At 45.8% G+C, this 18670-nt stretch overlaps 6 protein-coding genes across 6 annotated transcripts; 4 read left to right on the top strand and 2 right to left on the bottom strand.

The window, feature by feature from the left end:
- Positions 1-211: 211 nt before the first annotated feature.
- On the top strand, positions 212-3195 carry GL218_00580 (General transcriptional corepressor ssn6; the record flags this gene model as incomplete). Its single annotated transcript, XM_033577006.1, has 8 exons — positions 212-365; positions 423-626; positions 688-770; positions 822-1001; positions 1051-1143; positions 1195-1351; positions 1411-1655; positions 1711-3195. The coding sequence occupies 8 exons, from the start codon at positions 212-214 to the stop codon at positions 3193-3195; spliced, it is 2601 nt and encodes an 866-aa protein (XP_033442244.1).
- A 615-nt stretch (positions 3196-3810) lies between these two features.
- On the top strand, positions 3811-5190 carry GL218_00579 (60S ribosomal protein L3; the record flags this gene model as incomplete). The annotated part of the gene is made up of 4 exons (XM_033577005.1): positions 3811-3902; positions 3998-4154; positions 4208-4881; positions 4935-5190. The coding sequence occupies 4 exons, from the start codon at positions 3811-3813 to the stop codon at positions 5188-5190; spliced, it is 1179 nt and encodes a 392-aa protein (XP_033441755.1).
- Positions 5191-6727: 1537 nt separating this feature from the next.
- GL218_00578 (uncharacterized protein) lies at positions 6728-7289 on the top strand (the record flags this gene model as incomplete). The annotated part of the gene is made up of 2 exons (XM_033577004.1): positions 6728-6968; positions 7033-7289. The coding sequence occupies 2 exons, from the start codon at positions 6728-6730 to the stop codon at positions 7287-7289; spliced, it is 498 nt and encodes a 165-aa protein (XP_033441754.1).
- A 530-nt stretch (positions 7290-7819) lies between these two features.
- GL218_00577 (Anthranilate synthase component 1) lies at positions 7820-9507 on the top strand (the record flags this gene model as incomplete). Its single annotated transcript, XM_033577003.1, has 3 exons — positions 7820-7831; positions 7919-9326; positions 9383-9507. 3 exons carry the CDS (start codon positions 7820-7822, stop codon positions 9505-9507), a joined length of 1545 nt encoding a protein of 514 aa, XP_033441758.1.
- A 2591-nt stretch (positions 9508-12098) lies between these two features.
- On the bottom strand, positions 12099-14062 carry GL218_00575 (putative transporter C36.03c; the record flags this gene model as incomplete). Its single annotated transcript, XM_033577002.1, has 2 exons — positions 12099-13551; positions 13620-14062. The coding sequence occupies 2 exons, from the start codon at positions 14060-14062 to the stop codon at positions 12099-12101; spliced, it is 1896 nt and encodes a 631-aa protein (XP_033441757.1).
- A 2645-nt stretch (positions 14063-16707) lies between these two features.
- GL218_00574 (Myo-inositol transporter 1) lies at positions 16708-18323 on the bottom strand (the record flags this gene model as incomplete). Its single annotated transcript, XM_033577001.1, has 3 exons — positions 16708-17257; positions 17307-18100; positions 18155-18323. Coding segments are annotated over 3 exons (1513 nt in total), but the record flags the coding sequence as incomplete, so codon positions are not given.
- Positions 18324-18670: the final 347 nt, after the last annotated feature.

Here is an 18670-nt window from a genome sequence, read left to right as displayed (position 1 = left end):
TATAGGCGTTTGCGCATTACGCCCTCAAAGTTTTAATTCATATTTGCGTATCTTGGTACTTCACATATTTATGTACCTTTTATTGGTATAACTACGTCGCAAACGAGTTCTCCGCATCATCAGGCTTTGATTCAGTTTTGTGTTTTACCGAAGCTGGAAAACACCTAAGCGCCTCGGTGAGGCGGATTTTGCTGACAAGTTGAAATATCCTATGGCAAATCACCACCCGTCGCCACAGATGGCGATGCAAATGCAGCACCATGGCCCACCAGTACCTCCTCCTCCTCCTGGTCCGGCCCAGGGGAGTCAATGGGCCCCGTCGCGACACATTGTTGCGGTTAACGAAGCACTTTGGATGCAAATTGGTGAGTATAATATAAGGGTGTCATTCGCCGGTTGCAGTGGACTAATAATTTATATAGGTAGTTTCTCTGAGCTCCTCGGCAACTTAGACGAAGCCATGCTCGCTTACGAGCGCGCGTTGAACGCGAACCCGAACTCCATTCCCGCGATGAATGCAATCAGTCTAATCCTAAGGACGCGTGAGGACTTTCATAAGGCGGTAGAATACTTGCAAGCTATACTGAAGATAGATGCAAACAATGGCGAAGTCTGGGGTAGCCTAGGTATATTCAACTTTATACCCACACATGTGTATTTATTAACTTAGCTAACACTCACTCTCAGGGCATTGCTATCTGATGATGGACGATTTGCAGCAGGCATATGCAGCTTACCAATCCGCATTAGTCAATTTGCCGAACCCCAAAGTAAATAACAGTTTTGCCCTCCTTGCCCAATGCCTAGCTAACACGCAATAGGAACCCAAGCTATGGTACGGGATAGGGATCTTATACGACAGATACGGCTCCCTCGACCATGCCGAGGAAGCTTTTTCGCAGGTTATGCAGATGCAGCCGGACTTCGAGAAGGCAAATGAGATCTATTTCCGGCTTGGTATAATTTACAAGCAGCAATCAAAATACGGCCCAAGTTTAGAGGTATAGTCCATTAATTAGCATGAGCGAACTTGACTCTAACCTATTACAGTGTTTCAAGTATATCGTAAACTCTCCGCCACCGCCATTGACCGAAGAAGATATCTGGTTCCAAATTGGACATGTTCATGAACAGCAGAAAGACGTAGGTACTAGTCGATTGTATCGTTGGAGTGTATGCTAAAATCATATCTAGTATGATAGTGCAAAGGCCGCCTATATGCGGGTTCTTGAGCGTGACCCGAACCATGCCAAGGTCTTACAACAATTAGGTTGGCTTCACCATCAGCAAAGCAGCAGCTTTCAAACCCAGGAGCGTGCCATCGAGTACCTAGAGAAGTCTGTCGCGGCTGGTAAGTGGTGGTCAAATCTATAGTATGAAATTTGTGCATTTCTAACTCACACGTGGCAGATAACAACGACGCCCAAAGCTGGTACCTCCTTGGCCGATGTTACATGTCACAGCAGAAGTATCCCAAGGCATATGAGGCATACCAGCAAGCGGTGTATCGTGACGGGCGGAACCCTACATTCTGGTGCTCCATTGGCGTGCTCTATTACCAGATCAATCAGTACCGCGATGCTTTAGATGCATATTCTCGGGCGATTAGGTTGAACCCGTATATATCTGAAGTTTGGTATGATCTCGGTACTCTGGTAAGTTTTGTTTGCTGTCTTCCATAAGTATAAATCAGCTGACGAATGTTTCTAGTACGAGTCTTGTAATAATCAGATCAATGATGCTCTGGATGCCTATCAAAGGGCTGCCGAATTGGATCCCGCTAACCCACACATCAAGGCGAGACTTCAGCTTCTAAGGGCCGGTCAAACTCCGGGAAGCCTCCCGCAAGCTGTGCCCACTGATGTTCATCCCCAATCCTACGGTGCTCAGGGACCACAAGCACCTGCATGGACTGGCTCTGCTCCAATGCAGCAATCCGGACCCGGCCCTCACAGGCCGCCCCCGGGACCTGCCGCAGCCAACGGTTGGGGCCAAAGAACCAGTGATATCAACCCACCACAACCACCTAATCCCTATGAGCAGCGCGAGCCCTTTCGCGGGGTACCACCTCCACTCCCGCGACAGCCTAGCCCTCGGCAGGAGATGAGGCAGTACGGGGATTCAGGTCGTCCTGGTCCAGCACCGATTCGAAGAGGTCCTTCTCCAGGCCCACCCACCCAATATGCACCCCCTTTACCAGGACCGTCGCAGCAACCCCCTCCACCACCTACCCAAGGTCCGGCTAGAGTTAACAATCCGAATTATACGCCAGCACCTTCCTCGAACATGGGTCCCTCAAATGGCCCGCCTAATGGCCCCCCACCGCACTCTCTAATGCCCTACCGTAACGGTTCCCCTCGTTCAGAACCAAGACTCATCCATGACAACCGCATGCCATCACCAAAATCAGCTTATCCTCAGCACCAACCTCCGTTCCCTCACCAGCAAGAGCCGGGAATGCCGGGCAATATGGAACCAGGCCCTCACCCAAAAGGGGTAATCAGACCCGATATTCATCAGGATCACGATAGACCGTCTTCAGTAGCGTCTAAGAGGATGCGAGAGTGGGAGGACGAACCTTCCATTAAAAAGCCTGCCAACGAGGAGACTCGGGCTCGCATGGAAGATATACGTCACCGACGACAATCCACTCCACCGCGGGATCCTTACCGTCGTTCTCCTGATGCTCACCGGTTTGAAGAACAACGGCGCATCGAGGAGCAGCGACGCGTTGACGACCAAAGAAGAGTCGAAGAAATGCGACGTGTTGAAGAGCAACGGCATGCAGCCGAGAGTTATCATCCATCAGATGCCGCTCATCATCCGCCAGCACATGCAATGGCAAACCATCTACCCCCTATGCAGCAAGGTCCACCTCCTCCATTGCCAAGCTTAATTCATGATGGACCGCAGCCAAGCCCTGCCCCAAAAGACTACCCCCAAGATGAGCGGCAGAGACTCGAACACCCACCGGCTCCTACTCCATCGCAGATAAATGAACCAGAGCGGGCTGCTAGGAAAATGGATGTTGATGATGACTACGATGATAGTGGAGAAGAAGAGAAGAAGGTGGGCGTTAATGGCGCGGCATCGGGGCCGGGCTCAACATCTGGAGATTTAAAGAACACGACACCCACCAGTGCCAGCATCAATGGAATAATGGGACCTACACCTAAAGCGGAGGGTAACGTTTAGGATAGAAAGATGTCAGTAATGAATACTGAACTTCGACTCATACCCATTTCATTGTTCAGGATTATTTCAAAGCTATGTATATCAAGGGTCAAGTTGGCGAGCTGCCTCCTGTTAGATACTGGCAAGGCGATAAGAAGTCTGTCTATCGTTTCTAAACATTGCTTTATCAGTTCAATAAACCCAAAATACTTCCTAATGTATTGTATTGTGCCTCAGACTATATGCATTGCCGATGTGATGATACCCGTAACTTCTAAGTATGCACTCATGTCAAGTATCCTAGGTACATAGTTTTATGTACCTAATCGTAATGGGAATGGAATGGATCTTTAAAAAATTAATTCGTTAACAACCTAACATTAGCTTGAAGATCATTTTAGTGGGGTTGGAAAAGCTCTCCCATCACGTGGTCCAAGCTTTAGGGTTCCTCTATCTGCGTTTCCTCCCACATTCGGTTATTTGCCGGGATTTTACAGCCCACAGGTTTTTGCATTACCCACTACCAAAAAAAAGATTGAGCTTTTCTCAATCCCGAACATTTTCTTCTATCCTTAAACCTCCCACCCACGACCTGTCGATTGACTTCTTCCTTTAACAACAAAGGATCAATCGAAGATGTCGCACCGTAAGTTCGAGGCTCCCCGTCATGGCTCTCTCGCCTTCTTGCCGAGAAAGCGTGCTGCCCGTCATCGCGGCAAGGTAAAGTCGTAAGTTAATACCTATTTCATCAATCAAATCGCAGTCGTGCGAAATAATCTCTCTTACTTTAAATTTGATACTAACTTACAATTGCTACCGTCAGCTTCCCCAAGGATAACCCTAAGCAGCCTGTACACCTTACTGCCGCCCTGGGCTACAAGGCTGGTATGACTACGATCGTTCGTGACCTCGACCGACCCGGCGCAAAGGCACACAAGAAGGAGATTGTTGAGGCAGTCACCATTATTGACACTCCACCTGTACGAACAACGCAGCCCGCTTGGCTTTGCGCCTATGGCTAACATCTTCACAGATGATCGTTGTTGGTCTTGTGGGCTACATTGAGACCCCCCGCGGTCTCCGATCACTCACCACCGTATGGGCCGAGCACTTGAGCGACGAGGTCAAGCGCCGATTCTACAAGAACTGGTACAAGAGCAAGAAGAAGGCTTTCACCAAGTATGCCAAGAAGCACTCGGAGAACAGCGGCTCTTCCATCACCCGCGAGCTCGAGCGCATCAAGAAGTACTGCACCGTCGTTCGTGTCCTCGCCCACACCCAGATCCGAAAGACCCCTCTCAAGCAGAAGAAGGCCCACCTTATGGAGATCCAGATCAACGGCGGCTCCATTGCCGACAAGGTCGAGTTCGGCCACGGTCTCTTCGAGAAGCCCGTCAGCATCGACACCATCTTCGAGCAAGATGAGGTGATTGACGTTATCGCCGTCACCAAGGGTCACGGTTTCAACGGTGTTACTGCCCGATGGGGTACTAAGAAGCTACCGCGTAAGACTCACAAGGGTCTCCGAAAGGTCGCTTGTATCGGTGCTTGGCATCCTTCCCACGTCCAGTGGACTGTTGCCCGTGCTGGTCAGCAAGGTTACCACCACCGTACCTCGGTCAACCACAAGGTTTACCGTATCGGTAAGGGCGACAACGAGGCCAACGCCTCTACCGAGCAAGATGTTACCAAGAAGACCATCACTCCGTAAGTCACTGCCAATTTAAAGATCTATTAGGATTCCGCTAATGTATACATAGCCTGGGTGGTTTTGTCCGATATGGTGAGGTCAACAATGATTTCGTCATGGTCAAGGGCTCCGTTCCTGGTGTCAAGAAGCGTGTCACGACGCTAAGGAAGTCCATGTTCACTCACACTTCGAGAAAGGCACTGGAGAAGGTGGAGCTGAAATGGATCGACACCTCTTCCGAGTTTGGTCACGGTGCCTTCCAGACGCCTGCAGAGAAGAAGCAGTACCAAGGTACGCTCAAGAAGGACCTCGTTCAGAGCTCGTAGAGGGCTTTACGTCTCCTTGTATCTTGTCTTTGCATCGGTGTTCCTGGTTCCCTTTTTCGGCTGCTGCGATGGGCATGGTCTAGGGTTAGCATTTGAGACTCAAAAGAAGTTAATGAACAAATGCATGAAGTAAAAGCCATAAGATGCCTGTTTTCTACGTTCGTGACAAGCAATCGTAGTCCACTATACAGTAGCTGAACTATAGTAATGTTAAGCCAAGTAGACGCATACCCTATTAGTAGCAAGCAAGTAATGGCCAGTATGAATCAGTAAGGATCCAGCTTATATCCATGAAAACTAATTGAAGCCTAGGAAAGTCGGTTATCAGTATGGACAGTATTCAAGGGGTCAGTTTAGATTAGTCTTATGCAACTACTCTAGCCTCCGCAATACAAACTTCAGCTAACTTATTACCGCTTTACATAATTGTACATGTAAATACATACCTATACTACGATGCTCACATGTATTTTCTATATTCATTAGGAAACGTAATGCTACTTTAAATTTAGAGTTTTTCGGTAGTCCGATCACCCAAACTAAACGGTGCTAAGATATCTCATACCTAGATCTACTATTAAGTACCGCGCGTCTTGTATAAAGTTAATTAATTTGGTCTATTATTAATAAGGACACGGACTCTCCACATGTTTACTCAAGTGGTTTAAGTCCTTGCGTACCTAAGCTATGAAAACTCACTTAGGTAAGGTTCAGTTTCAACGTTGTCGACAGCAAGCCAGCCACTAATCGCTGAGCATAAACTCACTAACCTAGCTAGTTGATCACGAGATGAAAATTATGGTATGCCCAAGTTTACTCGTGCAATGATATACATATGAACTTCCAATTTTATTACTCTAAAAATTTAACGGCACTGACTACATAGATACATGTTGGGACAATGGTCCATACCTTAAATGTATGTCGATAAACTGATGGGGGTGTCTAGTTCACATCTACATAACTGAGGCCTCAACGTATTGAATATGAGATAGTTGAGTAAACTTTTATCGTAATCGCTCTAAAAATAAAATGTTATTTGACTCGGTAAAAGGAGTACATTTAATCAACAGACAAGTTTCCTCTCGCCGCTTCTACTATTCTGGTAAATATTCTTAATATAGTTAGTTCTTTTAAATACGAATATTAAAAAATAGATATGCACTAAGAGGGGTATTTGTTATATGCTATACTTCCTTAGCAGCTATGATGTAACTAGCGACAAGACAGCCTTACTTCCATGCTTTTTATCTACCTACAAAGGTAATGAAGTATCCAACAATTTATTACTAAATATGATCTATCTGGATCAATGTCATTGACGTTGTCTTTAAATCATAGAGCCGTTTCTAGATCATTTTATCGATACAGTGGTCAATTAACAAAGAGAGTTACAGCATCGTATCGTACCACTAACATCTTAGAAGGAAAACGACTTAACTGGCTACCCTCCACCAATACGGTCACATTACAAAACAGACACTTTCTTCGATCGGTTGATAATTTAAGAAGTTTCACCACAACCAGAGCATTAAAAATGGCATCCGACGAAGATTACATGGCCTTCTTAAACAAGGCGAACAAGAATCCGAGCGAAGGATATACAAAGGCACAGAGCGCAAACAAGCAAGACTTCAAGGCGACTGACGAAGGAGCGCAAATCCCTGCTGTTATTCAGGAAGCAACCAATGATAGCTTTTACGTGAGCGACGCCGACGAACCGTTCGTACCTGTCTATCTGGCATGGGACGAGAGCGGTAAAGGTTTACCAGACGAAGGTAGGTTTTATCGATGAATATATTACTCGCTGGTCTCTACGACTACTAACTTCTGAGCTTATAGAGGAATTCGCATCCTTGATACACCATCCAGACCCGTCAAATGCGCAGATTGAAATTCAAGATCCCGCGGACTGGGACACGCAGGGTCAGTATAAGTCGATTCTAGATGCGGTGCGCAAAGCAGGCAAGGGGAATGACGTCCGGGTGTATCGAGTCTCGAAAGGAGGCGTCAAAATCGAGTATTGGGTCGTTACGACGGAAGGTAATGGACCAAGCGCGAAGCTCGTTGGTGTTAAGGCGCTAGCGATTGAGAGTTGATTAATCGGATATGATCACTGCCGGGGAAAATAGTGAAGTATTAAATGCGTACGCATCTTAAGAGGACGATCTACATACCTAGGTACCTCCTGTCTAGGTACCTAAGTCCTTTTCGTCAAGTTTCAATTCATGCTTCAATTTATGCTTCAATTTATGCTAAGGTATCGAATACCCCGCGATTCTTGTTTAAGCCTCCAAAGGTTTGTTATGATAAGATTATTTCGTATAGTTATGTGATAAGATATAACTAATACCTAAGTACCATGTGGGGTAGTTATGACAAAAATGCCCCTCCTTCCGTCAGCTCCGTCTTCGGATAAAATGCGTAGGAGCAATCAATGTAAGGTACCAAAAAGTTTAAGGACCAACCAAATAGCTCTAGCGGGTTTAACATTCTATGCTGAGTCAACTTGGTGTCACATACTTGTGTGTGTGTGTGTGTTGAGAATTAACAAGAGCAAGGGAGGAGTGAAGGGGAGTGACATCCTCCCTCTTACTACTTTACTACTTTCTTCAATAACCTGCCCACCATGGCTCAAGCTGTAAGAAACTTCTCTCAATTCATTCGGTGTCGTATATCAAACTATAGAATCCCCGAGTCAAACTAACAAGCAGTTTGTTTACTATAGGATGTGATTCTACCGTCCCTGGACACCGTCAAGGAAATCTTATCGAAACCCACGACAGGACCTAAGAAGCCAAATCTAGTCCCTCTATACGGTCAAATATCTGCCGACTTAATAACGCCGTCTGCGGCATATTTAAAGGTATCAGACCACTTCAAGACAGATTTCTCCTTCCTCCTCGAGAGTGCCGCTACGGAACGGGTTGGTCGATATAGCTTCATTGGTGCGGCCCCGCGCAAAATCCTGAAGGCTGGGGAGGGTCATGGAGAGGCGGTAGATCCGTTACCCGCGCTCGAGAAGGAGTTAGCACAAAATGTCATGGCTGAGATCCCGGACCTCAGGCTGCCGCCCCTTATTGGAGGTGCTGTTGGCTATGTGGGCTATGATTGCGTCCGATACTTCGAACCCAAGACTGCGCGACCTATGAAAGACGTCCTCCAAATACCAGAATCCTTGTTCATGTTATTCGATACCATAGTAGCATTCGACAGGTTCTTCGGCGTTATCAAAGTTATCACCTACCTTCACATCCCTGAGAACCTAGATACCCTCGCGGATGAGTATAACAAAGCAACTACAACCATTCACGAACTTATTGACGTCCTCAACTCTCCCGAGATACCCATACCCGAACAGCAACCCATTAAGCTCGGCCAGCAGTACACGTCCAATATTGGTCAAGAAGGGTACGAATCACACGTGACCGAACTGAAGAAGCACATCGTCGTTGGCGACATCATCCAGGCCGTCCCCTCCCAGCGGTTTGCTCGCCCGACTTCGTTGCACCCGTTCAACATTTACCGCCACTTGCGAACGGTCAACCCTTCTCCATACCTTTTCTATGTTAACTGCCAAGATTTCCAAATAGTTGGCGCGTCGCCAGAGCTGCTTGTGAAGGAGGAGGAAGGAAGGATCATTACCCATCCTATTGCCGGCACAGTCAAGCGCGGCAAGACCCCAGAGGAGGACGAGCGGCTTGCCAATGAGCTTCGCAACTCACTTAAGGATCGTGCCGAACATGTCATGTTGGTGGATCTAGCGCGGAATGACATCAACCGAGTCTGTGATCCGCTGACTACGAGAGTTGATAGACTAATGGTAGTGGAGAAATTCAGTCACGTTCAACATCTTGTTTCCCAGGTATCAGGTGTACTACGACCAGACCAAACAAGGTTCGATGCTTTCCGATCGATTTTCCCTGCTGGAACGGTATCGGGTGCTCCAAAGGTTCGAGCAATGGAACTTATTGCTGAGCTTGAAAAGGAGAAGAGAGGTGTATATGCCGGAGCCGTAGGATACTTCGGGTACGGTAGCGTAGATTCCAATGGAAAGGAAACTGAGGGGGCTATGGACACTTGTATCGCCTTACGAACCATGCTGGTTAAGGATGGAGTTGCATATCTCCAAGCCGGTAAGCATTTTCTATTTAAAAACACTGATTTCTGGATTTGCTGACAATTGAGATAGGGGGTGGTATTGTCTTCGACTCGGATCCATATGAGGAATGGATAGAGACGATAAACAAACTAGGAGCTAACACGCATTGTATTACATCGGCGGAAAATCTCTACGCAAAAAGACAGCAGAAATAGAATATCTGATTTTTGCCCTGGTCTGACACAATCGTGTTCGTCTAGATCTTGATGTTACGGTTTAGCAAGGTTATACTCTGAAATCTTTAAGCCTAAGTACTTGAACGATGTAGAAAAGAGCGCAGCGGGATGATGGTTGAAAAATATTCCATGGAAATTAAATCGATTGGGTTTAAGGGCGTGGGTGAGTATACAAAAAATAGACAGGAAATGGGGTTATCGTGTTAACGGATTCCTTATAAGTCAGTTATTGAATTATTATCTTTACCTTAGCTCTAATTCTCCGGTGTTATATTACCGACCTATTTACTGCCGCCTAGAAAGATATGCTGTCTTTTGGGGTGTTTACGGCCAATAGATACCTTATCCCTAGTCATATTGGAGTGACTCTAATTTAATCAGATGAGAGGTACTATATATGGTTAATGTTTGATGTGATTATTGAACATCAGCGTTATGTAGGGCATATAAGAGAGTTGGTCGGATGCCAAGCAGAATGTAAATAAATAGCTATCTAGGCATGTATTAAAGGAATGCCTCGAATTATATACGAACTCGCTAGAAACCTGGTGGATTCTTGACTTCTCATGATATTTTATTTTTGATACTAACAGCACTCCCCTATCTACTCATGAGCCTTTAGATGCTTCAATTAGGTTAGCTGTTGCTTCTCCTCGTCCCATATCTGCCCAGACAAATCATGTGCAGGCTCAACCCTGCGCATCCCGTCCGCCTTCCTATACGTCAAAGTATCGAGATCGATGCCGTAGAATGAACGGGCCTGTATTGATTATGCTGTTAGCAAATGGGGGTTTCTGAGGGTTCTGACCTCTGCTCTCTTTCGTCATATACTATACACCATACATATGCTCATACACACACACACACACACTCTCTCTCTCTCTCTCTCTCTCTCTCTCTCTCTCTCTCTCTCTCTCTCATGTACTTACGCTAATACCATACACATGCTCCTTAAAAACCTCTAAGAAGTCGATGCCCAGGCTAGCACCGCACTTGGGACAAAACATCTGGTCCTTCTGCTTAGTGTTGAAGCGGTAGCTGGCGCATCGCTCCCGGCTGTTGTTATGCCATACGATATCCGAGGCCTTGGGGTCTAAGCAGGTGTGCGTTAGTTGGTGTCTGTGGTGTTCTTCTTATATTGCTACCGTTTAGGTATATCTCGTGGCGACGAGGGCGACCTACAAACGAGCAGATATCCCAGATGAGAGCACGCGGAACAGCTGCAGTTGAGAACTTTATACTCGGGGAATGGCGGCGATAAAGTGACGGAAAACTTGATGTAGCCGCAGTGGCAGCCGGCCTCGTATGTCCCCGTCTCCTTTCTGTCTTCTACCTTCTCTTCTGCGGCTGCGGCGGCGGAACTCATGGTTTTATTTATCTTTCCTTTTTTTTTCCGGATATTTAGGGTTAGGACTTAGAATTGGTACGCACGTAAGATGGGCCGAGTAATTGTATATGTTATGTGGTTAACAGATCGAGAAAGTTAAGTCTATAGAGTTGAGGATTATAATCCTCTTATAAATCTTCTTTCCACATGTGTATTATTAATATACAAATGCCTAAATCAACCTATCATAAAAACCGCGGGGTCGTTTGCCACGGACATCCGCATGAAGGATCAAAGAACCCCGTCTTATTCAGTTAATAATAGAAGGTGTGTAGAACTCGCAGCGCAGTCACCGAAGCTAGGTAGACTTGACGATAAGACCTGCATGCGCTATGTAGATATACGTACTCTAGCGCTTCGATTTACTTGTAGTTTGCCTGTGTTAGTTATATTATATGTAAACCTACATTATGTCCTCTGTCTTGTACAGGGCGCGGGGCATTGCGGGGGAAAAATCCGAATAAGTGGCTTTGAACAGACGCCCTTATTTGTACGACGGGCAGGGATTCAAAATATCTGTCCTACATAAATCCTCCAGCATGTACCTAATGTATGTATGTTTGTACATCGAATAAGTCACAGGTTATGTACGTAATTATTGCGTCTCATACGTGTGTCTATCTCGATCGATAAGCTAGGGAACCTAGTCTAGAATATCCATGGTTGCCTTCCATGTAAGCCCTAAGCAAATAGGACACGTCCTTCTACGAATTAGGCAATGCATCTCGACATCATTGGCGGAATTCTATGGTGGCGTGAACTTTGTGTAACGGTACTTTTCAATAATTTATAGTTAGAGTTACTCTAAACTCTAAGTATCATCTTTTAATCAACAGGTAGTTAAGACAATTAAACTTGAACCAAGTATTATAGTTTTAGGACAAAACAATCACAAGTATAAATGTAAACAATAAATATCAAGGGTATTGATGGTATATGGAATTATTACTCAAAATGAGTTATAGTCGTAGTAGTAGTAGTAGCTATAGCTATAGTTATACTACTTCAAAGTATTTACAAGTTAGGTACCTATCATCTATTGGTACTGGTATAGTTAAATTGCGTCGTTCATAACAACGCATGCATCCGTAACATCTATAAGTCTAAACCCAGCCGTATGATCCACCCGGTATTTTTAATTCCTTTATAAATCCCGGGTATATAATTAATAAAAAACGCGCACCTAGGCCTTTTCGGTCTCGACATTAGTCTTTGGGGCATTTGCCGCGGCAGCGTGATCTATTATCTCTCCGTCGACTGCCGTATCATTGCTAGAGTTGGAGGCAAAGCCCGGCGTGTTTCCGGGAAGTGATGGGGCGAACTTGCTCTTGGCACGGATCTTGTGACCGTATAGGTAGAACATGACTGGGATAGGTACCAGCAGAGCAGCTACGCAGCCTAGCAACGTAGACGCCCATTGAATTCCGAGCCCATTGAACATATATGTCGCGAATAGAGGGAACCCAGCACCGCAGAGAGATCGGAGGAATGTGTTGCCTGCGATAGCCGAGGCGGCAAACATAAGATAGGCATCAACAAGGTAGTTGAGAGCCTGAAGGAAAATGCCCATAAGACCGAAACCGGTTAGGATACCTGAGGCGGCAGGGACAATCCAGTGGATGTCTGATCGGTATCCCGACCATCCAAACCAGAAGATACCACCAGTAAACGAAACACCACCGGCAATGACAATAGGGAGACGCCATTCGGGGATAGGTATGCCATTGTTGGCAGCCAGCTTACGTTGGTACGAAGGCTGATCGAGCAGCACTACAACACCTGCCAGGAGTTGACCGATAATCATGCCAAAGAAGGCCAGACCAGACTGACCAGAGTTGAAGTGGTGTATTCCTGTGAAAACAAAAGGATACGCCGTCAGGAAGAGATAAAGTAGCCCGTAAATGAAAGCCATGTAGATCGAAAGCAGTGTGACAATTGGCTCTCCGAACAAAAGTCGCATGGGACGAGTAAAGTTCTTCTGAAGCAGCTCTTTGAAGTCGACTTCAATTTCTTCCTGTTTGGCGTGAATACCCCAATTCTTAGTACGACGACGTAACTCGGCGGCCTTTTCGATCAAGATCACGGGAGGGTAAGTCTCGCACAAGAAAATTAGATCAAGGGCGAACGCTACCCAACCCATGATACTCGCGACATACATTGTCCAGCGCCATCCGAGATAAGATGTCACAATGAAACCTCCCACGAAAGGAGCTAGCAAGGGACCAGTAAAGACAGCCATGGAGAAAAGGGTAATAGCAACACCTCGAGTGGCATTGTTAAACATATCCGAGAAGACGGCGGCAACGACAGCCAGCGGGCAAGCACCGCAGAAACCGGCAAAGAATCGGCAGATGAGGAGTGTCTGTAAATCCTTGGCCGTTGCGCAAGCAACAGAGAAAATCGAAAATCCGAACATAGCTATAACTATCGGCAAACGCCGCCCCTTTAACTCGGATAGCGGCGCCCAGAATGTCGGGCCGGTTGCAAAACCGACCACGAACAAAGAAACACCTAATATGCCAACTTCGGAGCTGACGCCGAATTCCTTAGCCACATATGGTGTAGCGGCTGAGAAAATACTGGAGGCGAAAGCAGCAGTCATTGTGGTGTAACCGAGCATAGCGGCTGTGAGTAACCTATAGTAACTCAGGTTAGAGAATTGTATAGGCGGTTATGACTTTAAATCGTTATATAGGTAACTTACTTCTTTTTAAGAGACCAGTTCTGAGCGTGATAAGGATCATTAGGGCCATCAAACTCGACAACATATTCTTCTTGGTCTGGTAGAGGGGGCGGGAAGGGCTTCCCGGCCCCGAAGGCAGGTAACGGTTTTCTCGACTCACGGCTCCTAAGGCTTCGTCCAACGGTAGCACTGTGTTGGCTTCGGGCGGTATTAATACGGCTTAGTTCGGTAGGATGTCGTTCGAGGTCTCGTTGTGTGGGAATACGGCTCATACCGCCTTGGTTTCTATGCGTCATACCGTCATCACTAGAAGTCGTCGATATAGACGACGCCGAAACAACTCGTTCAACTTCATTACTGGCACGGCGGTATGGATGCTCGGGGTTAGCCCTGGATGCAGAAGGGGAGATACCCCGTAAGGCATCCTCTTCAGCTCGGATGAGCTCACGATCGACCTCGTCCATTATTCAGACGACAATGGGATATCCGACCCCAATAATTATTAAAAAATAATATACTTGTCACCAAATGGATTATAGATGCTTTGTTTGTGGTGGAGCGGTCAGAGTAGCAAGTGGAAGCTTTGCTTATAAATTTATAAACAAAGGTATAGTTCGTTATACTCGAGAACAAAGAAACAACGAGTATAGTAATGATATAATAGACCGCGAAGAGGGGCTCAACGAGAATTGAAGATAAGAAGAAAGTTAAGAAAATCTTCAATTAGGCCATGGGGGTACCCTGATAATAAAGGAAAGGAAAAAAAATATTATTCGAAATGGGATACCTTAGGTCGGGATTAAGAAAGCTCTAATGTCTATTAGAGGCGATAATGCGAAGGGGTTCGGCATTCGCTTTTTGCCGTGGTAACTTACCTTGGGAAAAAAAATAATTATGGATCTAGATAGAAAAGCTCTGGGTCTTCAATGACGAAGGATTGATCAGGGATGCACTATGTAAAGATTTCCACAGGGCCTTTCGACTAATAAGCAGCCTAAATTCACCGGGGGGGGGGGGGTAGTCGTTGGGCTGTATGTATGTAACCTAGGTAGGTTAGGTAGTGTATTGTACCTACCCTTCGGGATGGTGCATGAAACTGACCGTATTGTTTGATTCAACTATCATAGTAGAAAAAAGCTTGACTATTCCGCAATTTCTAGAAAGTACGCGAATAGACCCAATGCTACGGCCGCATCCATGTCCCCATCCATGCCCTCATCCCGTCGGCTTTATGACAGCATGACCATTAATAACACCTGAAAACCCTGAGACTAGTAAGGCTGACTTATTAAGCACCCTTCGAATGACTCGATTGTGCCTGTGCCTCTCTTATCTGCGTTCTTTTTTACTTACATTTCTCTTACCTAGCTAGGTAGGTAGGTAGGTAGGTAGGTATAAATCTCTGAATTGATCACTCGAATATTGTGTTGCTAACTTAGGTACCTGTTAGGTATGCTTAAGTCAAATTCCTTGATAATCACAAAAGAACGGAACCCTTGTAAAGCAGCCGCACCTGCTTTGACCTGTTGGATAAAATTTAGAAAATAACATGAAAAATTTCAGTAGGGGGGCGACTAAAAGGGTAGGATGGGCCGAGGTGCAAATTAGAGAAGGGGAAAAAGTGCTACGATGGCGGGGCCTTCGTATCTAAGATCTTTTGATTTGTACACAAGTATCGACTCCATCTTACCCATTGTTCCTATTGTCTCCATTGAAACCCATTGAAACCCATCGAACGTGCGGTGTCGAAAGTATGTCGAGACCCAAAGCTGTTCAAGTAAGAGTCGAGATTCAAGATCGGGTCTTCAAAAGATTGGTTTATCAGTCACAGATCCCTGCTCGGCTACTCTACCCGGTTCGGTTTGAAGCGCTTCACAGCGGTGAGCTAACAATCAACAATTATAAAATACTTTGTAATCTGATCTCCCATAATCACAAAGGAATCAAGAAAAATAAAATCAGCCTCGGCTCGTCGACGCCGAGAGAAAATAATGTACGTAAATATACGTAATAAATACGATCGATAATAAAGGTTACGAATGTGTAACCAAGAAACTAATTACAAAATATCATAGCAAACATATTCACACCGGTCACAACTTACAACAACAACTAGTATATATGATCCAATCCGTTTCTTATACTATCTAATATTCGTAGATCATTTCTCCAATTATACGTCAATGAGACGTAGAGTATGCGATAGCGATAGAGTGGTAGTACCCCAACACCGGGATTCCATATTTGTCATGTATAGGTATATACTACATACGGTCAACGCTGCGGCTCTCTTTCCGGGTGGGTAATTCGCTAGACGTAGTGTATATAGGTACCTAAGTAATAGTTTGGTGCCCATCACACCACTATGTCGGTTAGTATAATTCCGACCTACATAATGCTACATGTACTGCGCTTACTCGTGCATAATTCTAGTTGATAATCAGATAAATAAAATTTGTGGGAGGGCTCACTTGAGACAATCCACTTAATTAGATTTGTCAGATCAATTATTTAATGGATCGGGTTTGTTTATAAACCAGGTTCGAACTACATCCTTTCTCCACGGCCGTGCCGATTCGGACGGTAACTCGGAGATGGTGTTAGCGGTGATAAGCCACCGTACGGCGTAACTAATCCTAACGTCAGGTGGAGCGTACCTAAGTTAAAGCTGACTGCGCTGCGGCTGTGCGGTTGTACATTAATAGATAGCAGCACCTGTAACCTTAACTTTACCACGAGGACGGGACACGGCATTTCGTATATAGGATCGGTCATTTGCGTAGCCGCGTTACACCGAAATCGCTTTTCTGACGGCAACGTAATCATTAAAAGATTCTGTGCCCTTTCGGTACGAAAAAACTACAGATCGCTGTTATTTTACGCCCCAACCATTTTCTAACAAACAAGTGGCTTCTTCGAGAGTCAATCCCGCTGTTTCCGGATATATCTTCCAGACGGCATACCAGCCAACAGCGCAAACGACGCCGTACAAACCGAATGTTAACGAGGGGGTTAATAGGTCCATCCTGCTATAAGTTAGTTTTTACAGCAAGAAATAGAGGTTATAGATTTCGTTGTATGGGACGTTGATTGCGAAACTATTAGTTACTTACTACAGGATGTGTTAGTAGGTTAAACTTCAATAAAAGAAAGGTAGTATTGTAGCTATCTGGACATTGAGTACATACCAATGGCAAGAATGTCAACCCAACGATAAAATTAGCCAACCAGTTCGTGGCTGTCGCTAGTCCACTACCAAGTGAACGTACGTTAAGCGGGAAGAGCTCGCTTTGCATCCATGGTACATTGCCAAGTCCGAGAGCGTAAGCCGCAACGTATGTCATGATACTTACTAGAATAACAATGGCAGCACCTCGAGAGGATGTTGAGGCGCTATTGGTAACAGGTGCACCGCCACCGACATTGGTATCGCTAGACGGTAGTTTAAGCAAGCTGAAACCAAATCCTGACAAGAAAAGGCCGATTACCATGAAAGGTAGTGAGTATAGTAAGATCCGTCTACGGCCGATGCGATCGATTGAAAGCAGTGCAAATACGGTAAAAACGAAGTTTGTGGCAGCGACTGTCAGCGATGTAAGGGTTGGGACCGAGAATCCCAACATGGTAAAAATTGTGGCAGAGAAATACATCAAAGAGTTCTTCACGATCAGTTAGAATGAGATGCTTAGGAGAGGCGTAATAACTTACAAAACCGCAAAGCTGTTGTAGCCCCTGGAGTAAGCAAGCGATAACCAGCGCTCGCCGGTTTTTTGGCACGCTGAGAAGCTCATCCCATCCCTTAAGCCATATACTATTATTCCTGCCTCCATCATTGGCCAATGCTATATTCCCCTGCTCTTCCCTGAGCTCCATCTCAATATCTTTCACAACGCTATCAATTAATCGGCGAGAAGCTGGGTCATACCCCAGCGTCTTTTCGATGACGCGCCGAGCATCTGCAGACTTTCCTGCTTTCACGAGCCAGCGGGGAGTATCGGGCATGAATAACAGGAGAAGACATTGCAGTGCGGCTGGCAGAGCGCCTAAGCCGACCATCCATCTCCATCCTATAGAAGGATCACCATGCTCAGCAAACATCCATCCAATAACGTAAGCTACGACTTGTCCAGCAGTAATTGATAGCACGTTCATCGTTACGAGCATACCACGGTAAGCCGGCGGAGCTAGCTCAGCAATGTATAACGGTGTTACAAAGCTCGCAGCACCCACGGCGGCTCCAACTATCGACCGTCCAAAGACCATACCCGACACAGTGTAGCTCATAGACTGAACCACGGCCCCAATTACAAAGAGTAGATCCGACAGTAGTATAACGGGTTTTCGACCGAAGTAATCAGCAAGGATGGACGAGATCGGGGACAAGATAAGGGCGAACAGCGCGGTGCATGAGGTGATGAGAGATTTATCGAGGGAGTTTAACATCCTCCCGGAAAGCGAGGTGCCTATCGAAACCAACGTAGCCGAAATTACTCCTGTATCATCTTTCTGTGTATAAGTAGTTGCGCAGGACGTTGAAAAGTGTTATATAAACTTACATCCGAACAGTAGCCCGCTAATACAAGCGGACAGAGTCAATAGCCATATAAAAACACCCGGGCGACCAACGGGCCATTCCACAATCATATCCTCGCCATCTGAACGCGCTTCCTCTTCTAGTTCGTCCTCCTGATGCGATAGTAGGGGAGCTTCCGCTGGACTTGCCATATTGAGATACCACTGGTGCTAGCCGTCACCACATTAGCTCATATTTGTATTAGCAGGTTCCCATAGGAGTCGCCGTTGTTTCAAACACAGAATCGTTCGTAGTTTGTTTCTAGACCTTAAGTGTTACACTAATAAATGTTGAAGTGGTACGGTTTGTAGTCGAGCACGCGACGTCAGCGGTCCGGTTAATTTTCGGCCTCCGAGGTTCACAGGGCAGAAGCTGCTGTGTGACATTGCACAACATATAGTGACCCGTGCTTACCTTCCAGCGTGTACCTATTAATAAAATTTACATATATAAACACTTAATCCTCGAATTATAATCAAAACATATTACCAGAAGATAT

Source organism: Daldinia childiae (genome assembly GCF_008694065.1).
Source record: "Daldinia childiae strain JS-1345 chromosome Unknown Scaffold1, whole genome shotgun sequence".
Taxonomy (NCBI): domain Eukaryota; kingdom Fungi; phylum Ascomycota; class Sordariomycetes; order Xylariales; family Hypoxylaceae; genus Daldinia; species Daldinia childiae.
This window is presented reverse-complemented; position numbering and strand designations above follow the sequence as displayed.